The sequence below is a fragment of the Triturus cristatus genome, chromosome 10 (assembly GCF_964204655.1).
Source record: "Triturus cristatus chromosome 10, aTriCri1.1, whole genome shotgun sequence".
In the NCBI taxonomy this organism is placed as follows: domain Eukaryota; kingdom Metazoa; phylum Chordata; class Amphibia; order Caudata; family Salamandridae; genus Triturus; species Triturus cristatus.
The window spans coordinates 276,949,486-276,966,212 of NC_140593.1; the positions used below are offsets into that span (position 1 = coordinate 276,949,486).

The following is a 16,727-nucleotide window of genomic DNA, read 5'->3' on the forward strand; positions in this document are numbered from 1 at the left end:
GGTTTCGTGGGTTGCAGAGATTCAGACAAAAGAGGCTCATGAATAATCAGCGTTTCTAATGTCCACACCACCGCCGCTGAAGCTGCTAAAGCGGAGGGTTCACGGCCCCACTGCTATGCCTATATTTACTCAGTAAATACACCCCACGAACAGAGTAAACTCAGCACTGGGCGGTGACAAGCAAACACGGTCACTCACTCGCCCACTCGAGACGCAGGAGCCTCTCGACAGGGAACCTGCCTGCACTGTCTGCTTCTCACATAAGAGACTGTACAGTGAGTGCAGTCTATTCCTTCCAGAGATGCTGCCTTTCTATGAATCAGGGCTTGGTGAACATAGACTGGAGCCTAAGACCTCCATCAGCTCATAATCTGAACACTGACAGAAGTCCACAAGCTAAGCTGCTGCCCACCGCAGATTGATGTACGGGTAAACAGAGTCTTTCCTTTATTATTATTATCATCATCATAATGGCAATATAAAACAGGGGTCGTTGCTTGAGATGCATGTTAAAAGATTTTATAAGGAATTAAAAAAGACACAAAGAGCCACTTATCCAGTTCGAAGGCTAGCGCTATGAATTGTGAAACGAGTTGCTGACGGTGATGGACAAAACAGTGGTCAACAGTTATACCCGGAACGTCGAATTAAAACTAAACGTATTATATAGCTAACTGTTATTTTAAAACCTACAGTTGTTAAGCTTTTTGAATTTCCGTATTATGTGGATAACCTCCCTCAGGTGCCGCAGTTTGAAAAGGTGGATCTTTGCGTCCTCTTACAGGGAAACAAAGAAAACTCATTTTCAACTCTTTCATCAAGATGAAGGAACTACACTCAGTCCTGCTTAGTAGCAACAACTCCACGATGTCCCTCATGGTCTCGGACTCTCATGTATGACAATTCTCGACCCTCGTCAGAGGATGCCTGCTGGGGTAACTGAAAGTTCTTCTTGTACATTTTTGAATTTCTGGTATTCAAAGTCATCATGAAGAGTATGTTTTTGCCACAATTGATTTGTAATAATGCTCAGTGTTAGCAAATCTCTGTCAGCGTTCGTGACAGCAATGATTTATTCCACCAATAGGTCAGCAGGGTTACTGGATCTTACGATGAAATCAGCTGCTTTGGAAGTATGGCCATGACACAGCATTGGTACACAAAGTAGTCAGCAGGGTTTTGATCTTTTCTTGGATATGTACAATCTTATAATCATATTCCTGCAGTTGCAACCCCCACCTCTCAATGCAAGGGGGCATCTTGGCTTTAGGATTGCCGAAAATGGTGAGCAATGTTTGGTGTTCAGTGACAACCGTGAAATGCTTTTGGTACAGGAACACGTTGAAATGCTCACAAGCCCACACCACAGCGAGGCTTTCTTTTTCGGGTTGCGAATAGGCACGTTCCGTCGATGACAAACTCTGGTTAGCATAAGCCACAATGTGTCTTGGAGCATTGGGATCTCCAGTATGTTGGGCAAGGATGGCACCCAACCCCACTGGGTTTGCATCAACAATAACCTCTGTTTGCAACTTCGGAACAACATATGCCATTTCAGTGGCGTTCTCAATTGCTTGCTTGATTTTCTTGCATCTTTGTTCACATTTACTTGACCATCGAAAAAGAATATTTCGTGACCGAAGAACTTGAGCTCTGTGTTATGAAACTCACACTTTGCAGCATTTAAAGTGAGACCTGCATTGGAAAGCATACAACATACTTGTGTAAGAGCTTTCTCATGTTCCTTCTGTGTGGCCCCAAAAACTAGTATGTCATCACTGTAATTGAAAGCATTTGTGACTGGCTGTGTCATGCGACAAATGACATCCTGAAAGAATTCTGCAGCTGAATACACTTTGAAACATGGCTTTTTATATCTAAATAAACCAACATGAGTTGAAAGGTAGAACCTGCAATTTTCTTCCAGTTTGAGTTGGTGATATCCTTTGTTCAAATGAAGGCGGGAAAAGATGTTAGTTCCATTCAGCTGCGTAACCATGTCAGCAATGTGCGGACCTGGATGTTGTTCTCTTTCAATTGCCATGTTCGCTTAGCACTTATCAATGCAGCTGCACAGGGCTTCTACACTATCCTTCTTTGGCAATAACACTTTGGGTGATACCCATGTTGTTGGACCAGTGGATTGCTCAGTGTTGTCATGTTTTAATAATGTCTCAATTTCTTTTTTAACAGCCATTTGTGAATGAAATGCAATTCAATTATGTCACTGAGCAACAGGACGGATGTCATCATTTATGTTAATGTTGCACCTTCATTGTCTTGAGTCTTCCTAATCTATGTAACAAAAATGGAAATTGATTTGCTATCTCAAGATAGGCATTAACATTGTAGTTTAGAGAATTCAGCCCCATGTCAACAGTAGTGCTGAAACTGAGTAAGCATGCACTCGAAGTGCCTTGAAGGACATGAATTGGTGCTTGTACTTTCATCTTTTTATGCTTCACAGTTGTTTTGAATGAACATTGATTTTGCAGTGGAGTCGAAGCTGCCCATGTATATACTTTGGTTTTTGATGGGGTTAAACAAGGCACAGTTATTTGTACTTTTCCACTGGCATAATGTTTATCAACGTACGACTGTCTATGATAAAAAGTATGGAGCACCCATTCTCCTTCAGTATTATTTTAGGACAGTGTCCAAATGAATTTCACACATTCACTTGTCGATCTACCTTTGTCCGGCATTCTTCCCTGCAAGAAGCTAATCCTACAAGCGCACGTCATCCAGCGATCAACATGGACATTGCACATCCATCTTCCTCACTGTCGCTTGACAATGATGTTGAAAAACTTTTAGATGAGGAGTTTGACGACAATAGACGTCATTCAGTTTCTACTTGCCTCAACTGATATTGCAGCTTGACCTGGACGGCGTGGTTGCAACATCTCTGGAACTTTCTAGTATCAAGTTTGTTTTCTGAACATGACCCACTTCATATTTGCCTCGCTTTGCAAACCATTACAAAAGGTTTCTCATTCCCGCAGCCTTTGCATACATGTCCAGTGGCGGGACATTTACCTTCATGTGGAACGGAAAATCCACAACAAAAACACAATTTCTTTTTCTTTGGAGATATTACTTTATGGCCTTCTACCTTGGGTTTCAGGTTACTTTTCACACTCAGTGCGGATTCATTATGGGTTGTTCCGGCCTCCATGTTAGCTGCTTGTCTGTCACCTTTTTCTTCCACTCTAGTAGCCATGAGTACTCACTCCAAACTGAGCATCTCTTTTAGCATTCGTCGTCTGAAGGAATCGGAGAGACAACCATCTATTTCTCTGAGACGCATGACCTCTTTATCATTGAACTCGTTGAACTTGCAAAGCTTGACAGTCTATTGTTTCTCAGCTTCCTGCCTTTCTTGGTTGAAAATGTACCTTTCATAGTTGACATTTGGCATCGGATTGAACTTGGTGTTTAGCACCTCTTTGATTTGACGGTGCGTCACTTCACCACCATTTGGTATTTTCTTCATCACTTCTTTTACTCCTTCACCTGCCAGAATCTTCAGATATTTAATGATCTTTTTGTTATTTACTTCTTCCAGCGCATCAATGAAATCATCAAAAGTTTTGAACCAGGCAGTCAATCTATAGCCAATATCCTGCTTTTTGGCAGTGTTGAAGGGAGGCAGTGGTTTTAAGAATGTGGCAGCATCATAACCTGTGGCACTTTCAGCTGTAGAAAGTGGAGCCCACTCTGGCTGCGTCGGTTGCCCACTGGGACCGGCAACTTCTTTAAGCACTAGCCGTGTGCTAACATTTGGGTCGCTGCGCCCGCTCTCTAGTCTAGCCGATGACAAACAAACTTTCTGTAAGGCCTTCACTTTCTTCACAGGCCTCGCACTGGCTGGAGTGGCGATTTGACTACACATACACCATCAGTTGATTTTAGCTTCAACTGAGGCACAGCATGGCATGCACGAGCAGTTTGCTGAACCATGGCAAACTCTCCAGAAGAGTACTGTCAGTTCTTCGGGTTGCGGGGTTTACGTAATCCCCCATCTAGTCGCCAGCTGTAGTATCCTCCCCAGCAAGAGTACATGCAAATTATCACACCACACACTGAGCTTGGTATTACATGTCTTTATTCCTCAGCGTGTAACCACTAACTGACCATCCTACATCATGAATTATATCACCCACACTTACGTCACTGTTCTAAGGAGTCAGTCAGGCACAAAAGGGTCCCGTCATTTCTAACTCACAACATACTGCATCACATACTTCACACCCACAGAGCCATCCGGGACTACTGCTCATGCAGTCAGCAAAAACGTATCAAGTGAAGACCTGGTACCCATCTGACATTGTCCAGGAAGTCCTTAGTTGCCTCCTCCTGAATAAACAGCAAATCTTTGCCTTATTAGGTTATGTTGTGTCTCACCAGGGCCTACATCGCAGATTAGACTGCACTAGCCTGACATGGTGCGCCTTTAACTGGGTGGCTCGCCGCAGACCAGGCCAGTGCATCTTATCACAATGAATGCGCTGCCACAGAGCAGCCACAAATTTGTGCCTGCTCGTGAAAGAAGAACTGCTAATTTCAAGCAGATTATCTGACTTTCACTGTGCAGGCGGTACCAGGCCATTTAGATGGAAAGGAAAGCAGAGGCTGCAGGCAGATACAGAGTGACTTCATGTGAGTGCAACATGATGTCTGGGGCGTCCACTTGTTAGACATGACAGGGGCACACATGCAAAATATTTCCTTATTTGCATGAGACTACATCCCTATGCAAATGAGGAAACGCCTCCTTGAGATTGCACCAGTGAACTCTGCACTACAAAAATGGCTGCACAAGCATCTGCAGCCCCTTGTGTCATTACAAAGTGCTTGGGGACACAAATTATGCATGGCTAATGTATACCCGCAGTAGTTTGATAATGACCGCACATATATAACAAGCATTTGCAATGCAATCGCTCTTGTCTTTGGGACCTTAGAAGTATTTAGCCATTCAGCAGATTATCCTGGGTGCTACAACAGCTACTGTTCTTTACTGTTTTCATCAGTACTGGTTCCAAGCCAAAGAGCACATTCAATTTGAAGCATCTTGTCATACATAATCATTGTTCCTTACCAAGAGTTTCAAGGCTCTTACAGTCTATTGTCAATTACAAAGAACGTTCCATTTTTGTACTGGTTTAAATAACAGCTGGCTCCCTATACAGTGCTTCATTGCGAAAAGTTTCACCAAAATTAGCCCATAAAGAATCGAGAATGAAAGTAAATTACTTCAGGCTGAGAACAATATAGTGCATCGTTTGCGGTTTTCCGTTAATAATCACATTCATAGCAAGTACACTACACCTCTCACGACTCAAATTCTAGTGCACAAACATACACCCACAGGCGGTATCAAATTTTTGTGTCACTGGAAAAACACAGACAGCCATGTGGTATATTATCAGCTGGTGCAATAGGTAAGGAGACAGTGCAGTGTAAATAATTCAGGTGTAGATTCAGCATATCTTAAGACAACGCAGCCCACACACCCTCTGCCCTTCACGCTCCTCGTCGATGAGCAGACCCTGTGAGATGCATTCGAAGAAGAGGAGGCTCTCAGAGTTCATGGAATTCATATGGTTTCCCACAACTCTTGCTTGGTTATTGGTGAGCATCTGAGGCAAAAGAGGAGCTCACTGTAAACACGGACCTTCGAACTCCAGCATACAAACACCGGCATATTCATTAGACAAGGGTCAGTCTGTGGTGGCACAAGGGTGGGAGCAGCTTACTCGAAAGCTTGGAATACTAAGCCGATGCACTAAGTAAACAAATACTTATCAACATGAGCTCTCTTTGCTGTTTCTATGGATATGGTCGAGCAGCCCAAGAGATCGAGGAAACCACTCTGCCGCCGTGACCCGTTGTCCCCGCCCTTACCCGTGGGTAGTCAATGATGGATGGTGCTATGTGAAGAGGAAAGTGGGAGCAAGAGGAGAGGAGGGAGCAGCAATCCGATGTGGCGTAACTGCCAGAGGGTTGGACCTTGAAGTTGGGGAACCAGGTTTGAGTGTCGGCATTGGCCCTGGCTGTAAATTGAATGTGTCCATCTGTAATTCAACTGGTGGCCATGTAAAGGGCTCTGAAACCTTTGGGTCCAATTTGCTCTATATAACACTGCAAAATAATAAAACTAAAAAAAAAAGCAGTGTTGGGTGAGGAGGAAAGCAGGGTGCGGCATGTAGCAGCAAAGCTGAAACACAGAAGATGGGTGCAAAAAACATTTTAAAAAGCAGTGTTGTGGGGTACCGGCATGGGGAGATTAAGTGTAAACGAAGCTTAATAAACACGGAAGACGGACAAACAGCACGGCAAATGAAGCAGCATTTCATGAAGACCGTGCATGAAGTAAACAGAACACTTAACGGGAGCAGAGGCAGGTCAACAAAAAAATAGTTCTCTCCAAGTTTCCTAACTAAGCTGATGAGGAAGAGCACATATAACAGAGGCAGTCCTCATGGGAAAATACAAAAGTCCAAAAGGAGGGACTACGAAGCCTATTCGTCAATAAAACGCCAGCATTTTCAAAGGACAGTAAAAGGAGCCAACTGAAAAGATGGGCGGTGCTTAAAGCCCCATATTCTAGGAACAACATGTTGTGAACATACAGCGCATGTGCTGTCTAGGCAAGACCTAAAAACCACCATGATCTCCAGTCTATGCCATTCCTTCTTAATTGCTCACAGGGCAATCACCTCCCGGATTCGGGTCTTGGGAATAAAGTTAGGGAATATAAAGATGAGTGTGTCCCCTACTAAAACTGGTTCTCTAATTATGATGGCTCGTATACATACACAATGCCGGAGATTCAAGCTAAATAGGTAGCCCCTGAACTCCAGAGCCAGGGGTCACCACAGAAGTTTTTCCCTGCCTAGAAAGACAGCACCTAACCATTGTTGCAATGTCTTGCCAAATCTTTGATGGAAAAACATTTCTTAAACATTTCCACTTCAAACTCAGTGTAAGAAAGTTTGCATTGGGGGGAGGAGCCTAGCACGCATCCAAGATGGTCGCGTGAGCACAGGGCTCCCCGGACCCTCGCTGCTCCTCGGAACTTATCCTGACTCTATCCTGACTTGGTTGACGGATTCTGGAAGATGAACGTTGGCTGAACCCTAAACTCTTTTCAGAAACCAAATCGGACCTGGGAGACCTGATCTATGGTGGTTTGAACTTTTGAGGCCCAACTGATGGCTGTGCCCGGTGCGAAGGTGAACTGTGGAGCCGGGGCATAGTTGAACAACAACGGCATCGGGGCTGTGCCGGCGGCCGTCTCATCACTTTCGGTTTCACTTTTGGATCTCTGAGTGGCTGGACAGTGGAGTTGCTTTGTGCGGCTGGGTTTTTACTCAGCCTTCGCTTCGTGCCTTTGCCTCCGCCTGAACCCAGTGTGCCCATTGACTTTGATCCTCTCGCACCGCCACATTGCGGTCCCTGGTACGGCTCGTGTCGGCTTCGCCCGTGCCACTTTGACGCTTGCTCGGCGGTCCCCTTCGGCGAGCGTGGTTCCACATGGGAGGCAGAGGGGATCCCGAGAGTCGTAAGACCAAGACATCCCTACGTGGGGGACCGGTCCAGACCAACAACATGGACCGCTACACTCAGGGTAAAGGGTCCCCTGGGACAGCCGGTGTTCTCCCGGATGACGCTGGGGGTGTTCCGTCCGCCCCTCCGGATTTGTCCCTGCAGGACATCATGGGCGCCATTAATGGCATCAAGGAGACCATCGCTCAGCAGTACGAGGCCTTGGCCCGTAAAATCGACACGGTGGCCATTGATGTTACGCTAATTCGGGCGGATCTCTCTAAGACCAATGAGAGGGTCCAATCGCTGGATTTGCGGACGTCCACCCTTGGTACGGATGTGTCGGACCTGCAGACTGCTCTCGGCGACCTCAAGTCGACCAACGACCTGATGGCCCGGCGGCTGGAGGACTTCGAGGGACGGGCTCGACGCAATAACATCCGCGTCATAGGTGTTCCGGAGACCTCCGACAATCGCCCGGTGGATCTTATGGTTGAGGAACTCATCCTCAAACAGCTTGCCCCCGCTGGCCTGAGTAAGTTCTTTGCCGTGGAGCTGGCCCATCGAGTCCCAGGCGGTCGGCCGCGACCGGGAGCTCCCCCGAGGCCTATTGTCGCAAAACTTTTTCACTACAGAGACCGAGATGCGATTCTGCAGGCCTCACGGGTACATGGCCAGGTCCGATATGAGAACTCATCCGTTAACTTTTTCCCGGACTTCACACAACTGGTCCAGAAACAGCGGATGGGTTTCCAGGGGGTGAAGCGCCGTCTCCGGGACCTGGGTCTTAAGTACGCGATGCTTTTTCCTGCTAAGCTCCGAGTGGAATACGAAGACCGGGCTACCTTTTTTGACTGTCCTGCGACTGTGAGTGACTGGCTGGATTCTCTGCCGGACCGGGGTGACCGGCCTGGGCCTTCTGGTGGTGCCGAGGGTGGCGGGCCTCTTTCGGAGTGACTTTTGGTCCTTGACTTTGACATTTTGTTTTGTTCGGCTGGGTTCTACTTCTTTTGTACATTTTGTTTAATTATGATCTATGTTGGGGGCGGGCAGGGACGGGTCCCTTTCCTCCTCCGGGGTCTTTTCGTAGAATGGGGTTTGTAGGGCGACAGGCACACTGCAAGTTGGGGTGGTTTTCTGGACCACAGGGGTGCAGGGTGGGGGGAGTTGAATTTGGGGGGGGGGTTGGTGGGTGGGAGGGGTTGTTTGGATTTGTGTTTTTTGTTTTCAAGGCGAGGTATTGGCTCTGTTTCAGTTTCAGGTGTCGCGCTATTTGCTGGGGGACCTTTGATCTATTGGAGGGGATGGGGGGGGCGGGTTGAGACTGATGTCTTGGAACGTCAACGGATTGGGGGATCGTATCAAACGGGGTGTTGTGCTGCAGTATTTGCGTCGTTTGACTCCTGATGTGGTATTCTTACAGGAGACGCATCTGGTTGGTAATGTTTGTCATGCCATGAACAGGGGGGGATACCGACTCATGGCCCATTCCGGTTTCACCACTGGCTCTAGAGGGGTGGGCATTCTCCTACGATCTTCACTTCCGCTAGAGATCACCAGGGTTGTCCTAGACGATAGAGGGCGCTATGTGGCTCTGATTGGGAGGTGGGAGGGACAGTCCCTTTCCTTGGTTTCGGTTTATGTTCCCCCGGGCCTCCAGAACTCCACTTTCTCAGACTTGGGTCGTATGCTGCTTGAGCTTCCTGACAGTCTTTTGCTTATGGGTGGAGATTTTAATTCGGTTGTTTCGGGTGATTTGGATCGCCACCCGCCCAGGGCCCTCCCTGCTGCCCAGGCGTGGCTCGGCGGACTCTTGGATACCTTCGGTCTGGTGGATTGTTGGAGGTTAATGCATCCGACACAGTGTCAGTACACATTTCACCCTGGGGCCCATGGGAGTCTCTCCAGATTGGATTATTTTCTTATGCCCGCGGCCCAGACTGCCCGGATTCGAGAGGTCAAGCACTTGGCCCGGGGTATCTCTGATCATTCCCCACTGTGGTTGCTTTTCGACACCGGGATGCGGTCCGCTGGGCGGATCGCCCCTATTAACCCTTGGTACTTGCGAGACCCCAAGATTCGTGATAGCCTTGTTAAGTCGATTGATCAGTATTTTCTCGAGAATGAGGGGTCGGTGTTGTCCTCAGTGTCCCTGTGGGAAGCCTTCAAAACAGTGCTCCGCGGGCATGCCCTATCCCAGATAGTGGAGGCTAAGAGGGTTAAGAACGAGGCGGTGGTGAAGCTGGAGACTGAAATATCGGGGCTGGAGGCGGCTTTGGAGACGGGTGTCACTCAGGATGGGCTTCATGCCCTCAGCTTGAAGCAGTTTGAATACAAGTCTCTTGTCACTGATGCTGCCAAGAGCATGTATAGGGAGCAACAGGGTAGGTTGTATGATGCCGGGGACAAGGCGGGTAAACTGATTGCTTGGTTGGATAAGAAGGAGAGAGTGAATCGTGTGGTCCCGGAGCTTCGGGTTTCGGATGGAGTGTGTGTGACTGACCCTGGTGAGATTGTGGAGTGTTTTGCTGACCACCTCCGGGCGGTGTACTCCCCGGTGTCTGATAGAGATGAGGATGACTCTCGTCTCTTGCTGCGGGATATTGCCTTGCCCGGCCTATCCGTCGAGGACCGTGAGCAGATGGATGCCTCCCTGTCTGTCGCCGAGATTGCTACCGCGATTCGTTCCCTTCGCTCGGGCAAGGCTATGGGCCCCAACGGATTGCCGATTGAACTGTATAAACTACGCCCGGATAAAATCGCGCCCTTCCTCCGTCGTATGTTTCTGGAGTCGCTCGAGCGGGGTTCCCTTCCCGACGACCAGCGTCTGGCTACTATAGTTGTTATTCCCAAGGACGGTAAGCCACGAGACTGCTGTGCCTCATATAGGCCTATCTCCCTACTAAATGCCGAACCGAAAATCCTTGCCAAGGTTCTCGCTAATCGCTTGCTGGGAGTTATCTGTGATTTGATACATCCGGATCAATGCGGCTTTATCCCTCATCGTAATACCGCTCTCAACTTGCGGCGTCTACAAGGCGTCCTCGCTAGGGCGGAGTACTTCTCTGAACCGGCCATATTGGTTTCCTTAGACGCCACGATGGCCTTTGATACCATCGAGTGGCCATTCCTTTGGGCCGTATTGGCGAAGTTTGGCTTTGGGGAGGGATTTATTGGTTGGGTGAAGCTCCTCTATGCTGGTCCAATGGCTCAGGTGGTTGTCAATGGGCGGGCTTCTCGGCCCTTCGCGCTCGGGAGGGGTACTAGGCAGGGGTGCCCGTTGTCCCCTCTGCTCTTTGCTCTCGCCTTGGAACCGCTCGCTGCCTGGCTCCGCTGGGAGCCCTCGATCAGAGGGATCCGGTGGGCCCCGGGCTTCGAGGATCGGGTCTCGTTGTACGCGGATGATATTCTTCTGTACCTCACCGCGGAAGTCGCTCAATGTGCTTTTTGATGTCCTTACTTCCTTCGGGAGAAATTCGGGTTTGATAATTAACTGGTCCAAATCTTGCGTGTATCCTATCTCCGGTGGCCTTCCTCTCTTGCCGCCTCGGCTTCCGATCCAAACATCTCAATCCGGCTTTAAATACTTGGGGGTATACGTTTCGTTGGATCCGGCGGTCCGCTATGAGCAGAATCTCCTGTCTCCCCTCCGGCGTTTGAGGGCGGACACGGCTCGGTGGTGTAAGTTGCCCTTGTCTCCACTTGGTCACGCAGCACTGTTTAAAATGATGTCCCTTCCCAGATTTCTTTACGCTCTCCAGAACTCCTTCGATATCATTCCGGCGGCCTACTTTAGGGAAGTGGAGAGTTTGCAGAGGAAACTGGTTTGGGACGGTCGTGCGCGTATCGCTTTGGCAAAGCTGACTCTTCCCTGGTATGACGGGGGCATCGCGCTTCCTGACATTAGAAGGTACTATTGGGCCTCCCAGCTGTCTGCCATTAACCATGCTACGTACGCTCCTGGCTCGAACCCGGCATATGAGATGGATAAATTCCTGCTTCCCGGCGGTAACTATAACAGAGCGCTTTACTCTCGATCTGCCGGAAGGACCCTCACGGGCCCTACTAGGATTGTGGTACGTGTGTGGAAGGCGGCAAATGTAGCTGTGGGCTGGAGTGAGCGGTTAACGTGTGCTACTCCTCTATTCGCCTCTGAGCGCTTGGGAAGCCTCTGGACAACGAAAGGCTTTGAGCACTGGGATACGATCGGCATTAGCAGAGTGGGGGACCTATGGGTTAAAGGCGCGGTTAAATCCTTCGCGGCGCTTCAGAGCGAGTACGAGCTTAGTGAAAGGGAGTTCTTCCGCTATGCCCAGGTTCGGCACGCCCTACTCTCGGTCTTTGGGGAGGGGACCACGGTCCCTGTTTCTTCGCCTCTCGAGGACCGTATACTCGACGGACACGTCCCCGACAGTACTATCTCCCTGATTTATAAAAAACTAATAAATAATCGGGCTGATCTCTTGGTGCGTCTTCGGGAGGCATGGACGGGAGATGGGGTGGAGTTGGACGACGAGGACTGGCAGTCTGCGCTGTCATCCCCTAAGGAGGTTGCCATCCCGGCCCGTCTCCGTCTGGTCCAGCTTAAGATTCTCCATCGTGTCTATGTGACTGGTCCCCGTTTGGTCTCGATGGGGTTTTCTGACGACGGGCTTTGTAAGCGTGGCTGCGGGCTCAGTGCCACCTTTCTCCACATCCTCTGGGAGTGCCGCGAGGTGGCGGAATATTGGCGCCAGGTGCATGATGTTATGAAACGAGTCACTGGGGTCGCTCTGCTGCCGGAGGTGCGCCGATGTGTTCTGAATGTGTGGGAGCCCAATGACTATAATGCGGCCCAGGCTCGGTGGGCGGCCCTTGGGAACATGATCACAAAGAGAGATATTGCGCAGCTTTGGGGTTCCCAACGGCCTCCCACCGTGTCCGTATGGAAGGAGAACATGGACTGGTGCATGTTCAGGGAGAAGACGGTGTATGTGGCTCGTGGTAAACCGGGGGCGTGGGGTAGAATCTGGGGTCAGTGGAATGTGTATCGAGGGACTATCTGTTCTCCCCCCCTGGTGGATACGTCTGAGGTTGCCTTGTCCCCCTGATCCTTGAGGGTTCCTTGCTTACTCTGTTCATCTGAGTATAGATTTGGTTTTCCCGTGGCCCCCCCCTCCCTCTCAGACCCCCCTTTTATTGACCACCCTAGGGTGGTCCTGTGTGGAGTTCCTCTGCTATGGTTAGACGCCCTTTCAATGTTTTTCGCCTTGCTTTTTGTTTTTCTTTACTTTGGTTGATAGTTATGTAAAAAGGGTGTATCCTGACTTCCTTCATGTGCAGCTTGATCTCCTGTCATTTAGCGGAGCCCCTGCGGGCCAGTCATTGTTTTTGAACTGCTTGATCATTTCTGCATACTAGCGGCCGGCCCAGGAGGTTGTAGGCCCGTGCTTGTACCCTTTTTCTCTGCACAATAACATTTTTATAAAAAAAATTTTAAAAAAAGAAAGTTTGCATTATAAAGTTCATTGCAAATGTCCTACATGACTATGTATGCCATCATTCTGAGAAAAAACGCCTTAAGATAAATCTTTATCTGTACATTAATAGTGCCGGACTCGAGCATATGCTCTCTATTACAGTTTAACAGTATAGAAAGGTATCCACATTATTACCTCTCCAAGGGACGGGAATTCAGGTAGCCGCTGTAACTGAGAGAGAACGTCTTGAATGCTGTTCTGCGTCCAAACAAAGTCTTCATCATCAGTAGACTCGAACTGTATCCTTGAGCAAAAAGAGTAAGTACATTTACTGCCAATGAATCTAATAACAGTGCAGAGCAGACATTTTCAAATCCATTCACTCTTCTAATGATTTGCACAAAACGAAAATGTGAGTTTTACACATGACTAATACGCAACTCTGAAAATAGGCATGGGCTGCATTAGCACAGATTTAAGTGTTTTCGTCATGGCTTAGAGAACCAACTTGAGGCTGAACATATGTATGAACTACTGTTTTTTCATGCCGGTTAGAAGTATTACCTTTATTTACTGATGAGGTTGTCCAAATAGCAAACCAGTCCCCTGTAAGGTGTCAATATCGCTCTACAGATGGATCAAATGTCAATTCAATAAACATGGCATTACGCACAAACATCTAAGGCACCAATAGAATTCGATCAACATAACAAAATGCGCATTTTCCGCAGGTTCAATTGGTTAAATATACAGATGAAAATTCAGCAGAGCAAAACACAGGTCACAATGTTCTAAGGAAGTGGTTAATCACTTTCAGGAAAACGCATCTGTACAGAAATATGACCACTACTTCCCCAAAAGCTGGAAAGTCACGTCAATTCTCATTCTCTTAAAAAAGCCAATTTAGATGCTGACAGTCCTAATAACTATAGGCCAATATCTCGACTCCCCTTTCCGGCCAAACTGATATAGAAAGCCATAAACACTGAGCTCTCCCTTTACATCCAGGATCACGATCTACTGGATTCCTCCCAGTTTGGCTTCAGAGGTTAACTTGGCACTGAGACAGCTTTGATCACAGCCGCAGAATGTCAGAGCAACTTTAGACAAAGGAGGGAACGCTGCCCTAATTTTACTTGATATTTCGGCTGCGTTCGATACTGTCAACCATCAACTCCTGATCAACCAGTTGTTCGAGATAGGTGTCTCCTCATCTCTTTCCTCTATGACAGAACGCAGTATGTGGAATGTAACGGCCACAGATCTACCTCTTTCACCCTTCCCTGTGGTGTTCCACAGGGGACTTCACTGAGTCCCACTTTTTAATCTGTACGTTACACCTCTGGCATTACTGATCAAAGGCATTGGCTTCTCGGTTGTCTCCTACGCTGACAACACCCAGATTGTGGTGTCAGTCACAGAGAATGCCAACAACACAGCTAACGGTTTCCACAACTGTATGTTGCAGATAGGGAAATGGATGTCTACCAACTGCTTGAAACTGAACTCTGATAAAACGGAGGTGCTACTGTTTGGCAACAACCCCTCATTTTGGGGCCCCAATTGGTGGCCTCAGGAAATAGGTCCACTCCCTACTCCCGTGCCAAATGTGAAAAATCTGGGAATTCCGTTTGATGAAAAACTTTCCTTTGTGGGACATGCGAATGCTATCACTTCATCTTGTTTTTTCATTTTTAAATCTATCAGGAAGATCTTTCCTTGCATCCCCCTGGACCTGCGGAAAGCGGTGATCACCACTCTAGTCTTTGCTAAAATAGACTATTGCAACGAGCTCCTCCTGACAGCCCACAAGAAAGCCTTAGACAAACTACAATTGGTCTAGAACGCGGCTGGCAGGCTGCTGTTAGGGATTCCAAAACATCACTCAGTATCCAAGTCTCTCCCTTCACTTCACTGGCTCCCGGTTAAGAAAAGGGTTATGTTCAAATCCTTTTGCTGAGACTTTAAAGCCCTCCACTCCGAGGGACCAGTCTCTATTAGGCAACTCTTCCATCACTACATCCCGGCCAGAAACCTAATCTCAGGCTAATCTGGTTGTCCCCAAGTTTAGGAGGGCTACCTGGGGATGAAAGAGTTTTGCAGTCACGACTGCTAAACTCTGGAATACTATGCCACTTACCCTCAAAACCTCAAACAATCTGCTCTCCTTTCGCAAAGTGCTCAAAACCTGGCTTTTTAATAATTAGTTCAAATATGTTCCTTCATTTCTCGGTAGCCTCGCTGCTGTCTGGGGTTTTGCTACCCTTCTTCTCTTTCCCCCTGGAGCTTCAGCACCTAGACACTCGAGGGTATGAGTGCGCTTTAGAAATCCTATTTTCATTCCATTTCACCATGACCCAGGAGTGGGAACAGAGGCCAATGGGATCTTGACTGGAAGCAACTGAACACATACAATATATCTCTGTGCAGTCTGAAGGTACACTAAGGGTGTGTAGGGGAGCATGGGAGGGATGTCTAGATTTACATGGAACAATTCCAGAATGGCCTGGCATTATGAGGACTGCCCCAGCTTATGAGTACATGACATTTGCATATCAGTGTGCTTAGCGTTACATGATTAGTACACAATAGAAGCAAACAAGGAGGTGTGTGAAGGATGCTAGGGAGCAGGTCTCCGGTGAGACATACCTGTCCTATAGATACACTGAACTGGAAAAGAACATCCACCTTCAAAGGGTCTATGGTTTTACATATTAATGTATCGGACATTCATCTAATCATCACCAAATGCAAACAGAAGATGTATCTAGCCTTGTGTGACAAATATAAACACATTTTATTCCACAGAAATCAGACTCAAGGAACAGTGTTTCCCGACAGATATAAAATCAGATTCAAGATAAAATAATTTGAGTGCAGATATATGTCATGTGGCTTTTTATCAGCTGGTCAAGTTTACTGGAGTGGAAAAGAGAATGAAAAAAGAGGTGGGCAAGCTTTCCACACTAGCCTGACTAGCCACATATATGTCTAAAGATTTGTGTGTTTGAGAGTGTCTTACAAGCTAGCACTATGAATATATATTGGTGATAAAAATAGACAATTTGTATCACGTGTGTCCTCTATGCACATTGCGCTCAAAAACCATGGAAATTATACACAATGAAAAAGTTTAGACTAATATTTAATGCTCCTGAGAATTCTGAATTTTGTGCACTAACATTCACATCACTATTAATTTCATTAAAAAAAGTATGTTTAATGGCAAACCCTATGAAATTATGAGCAACATTTAACATCTTTTAAAATTTACCTTTTGGCAGCCTTGCTTGCAAGCTGCTTTAATTTTGAGGACACTTGTTGCAATCTATGCTTGATATTTTCAACAGCTACATCACTGCCAGAAATCACGTCTCCGCCATTCATTTCCATTTGCGTGGAAAATCCAGATTCCTTGCTCTCCGATGCTTCTTCTTTCTGCTGGAGAATCCAACTTTTTGTTCTGTCACTGGAGGTGTCCCACTCAGTCTGATCATATGGAAAATAAAAGAAAAATGTGACTACTTGTAATACTACGCTACCACCCCGTCAAACTGTAGATAATGGAGAAACTAACAACAATAATGCAATCAAACTAGAATCCCCCCCTCTTGCATGAAATTAAGTAAAGATCTCTAGAAGTGATTTTGGACGCCAACCTTTCCCTCAAGAGAATCAAGTCACAAGAAGTGTCCTTTACAGAACAGAAACCCG

General features: G+C 47.3%; 1 protein-coding gene across 5 annotated transcripts in view; it reads right to left on the minus strand.

Moving 5' to 3' along the window:
* AKAP9 (A-kinase anchoring protein 9) overlaps positions 1-16,727 on the minus strand; it is a 1,384,828-nt gene that overhangs the window by 102,003 nt on the left and 1,266,098 nt on the right. For all 5 annotated transcript variants that reach the window (XM_085631105.1, XM_085631108.1, XM_085631107.1 and 2 more), the window contains 2 exons: positions 16,288-16,502; positions 13,209-13,317 (listed from right to left, as the gene is read on the minus strand). In XM_085631105.1, the coding sequence (XP_085487231.1) occupies positions 13,209-13,317; positions 16,288-16,502 (324 nt within the window). The remainder of the gene's footprint in view (positions 1-13,208; positions 13,318-16,287; positions 16,503-16,727) is intronic.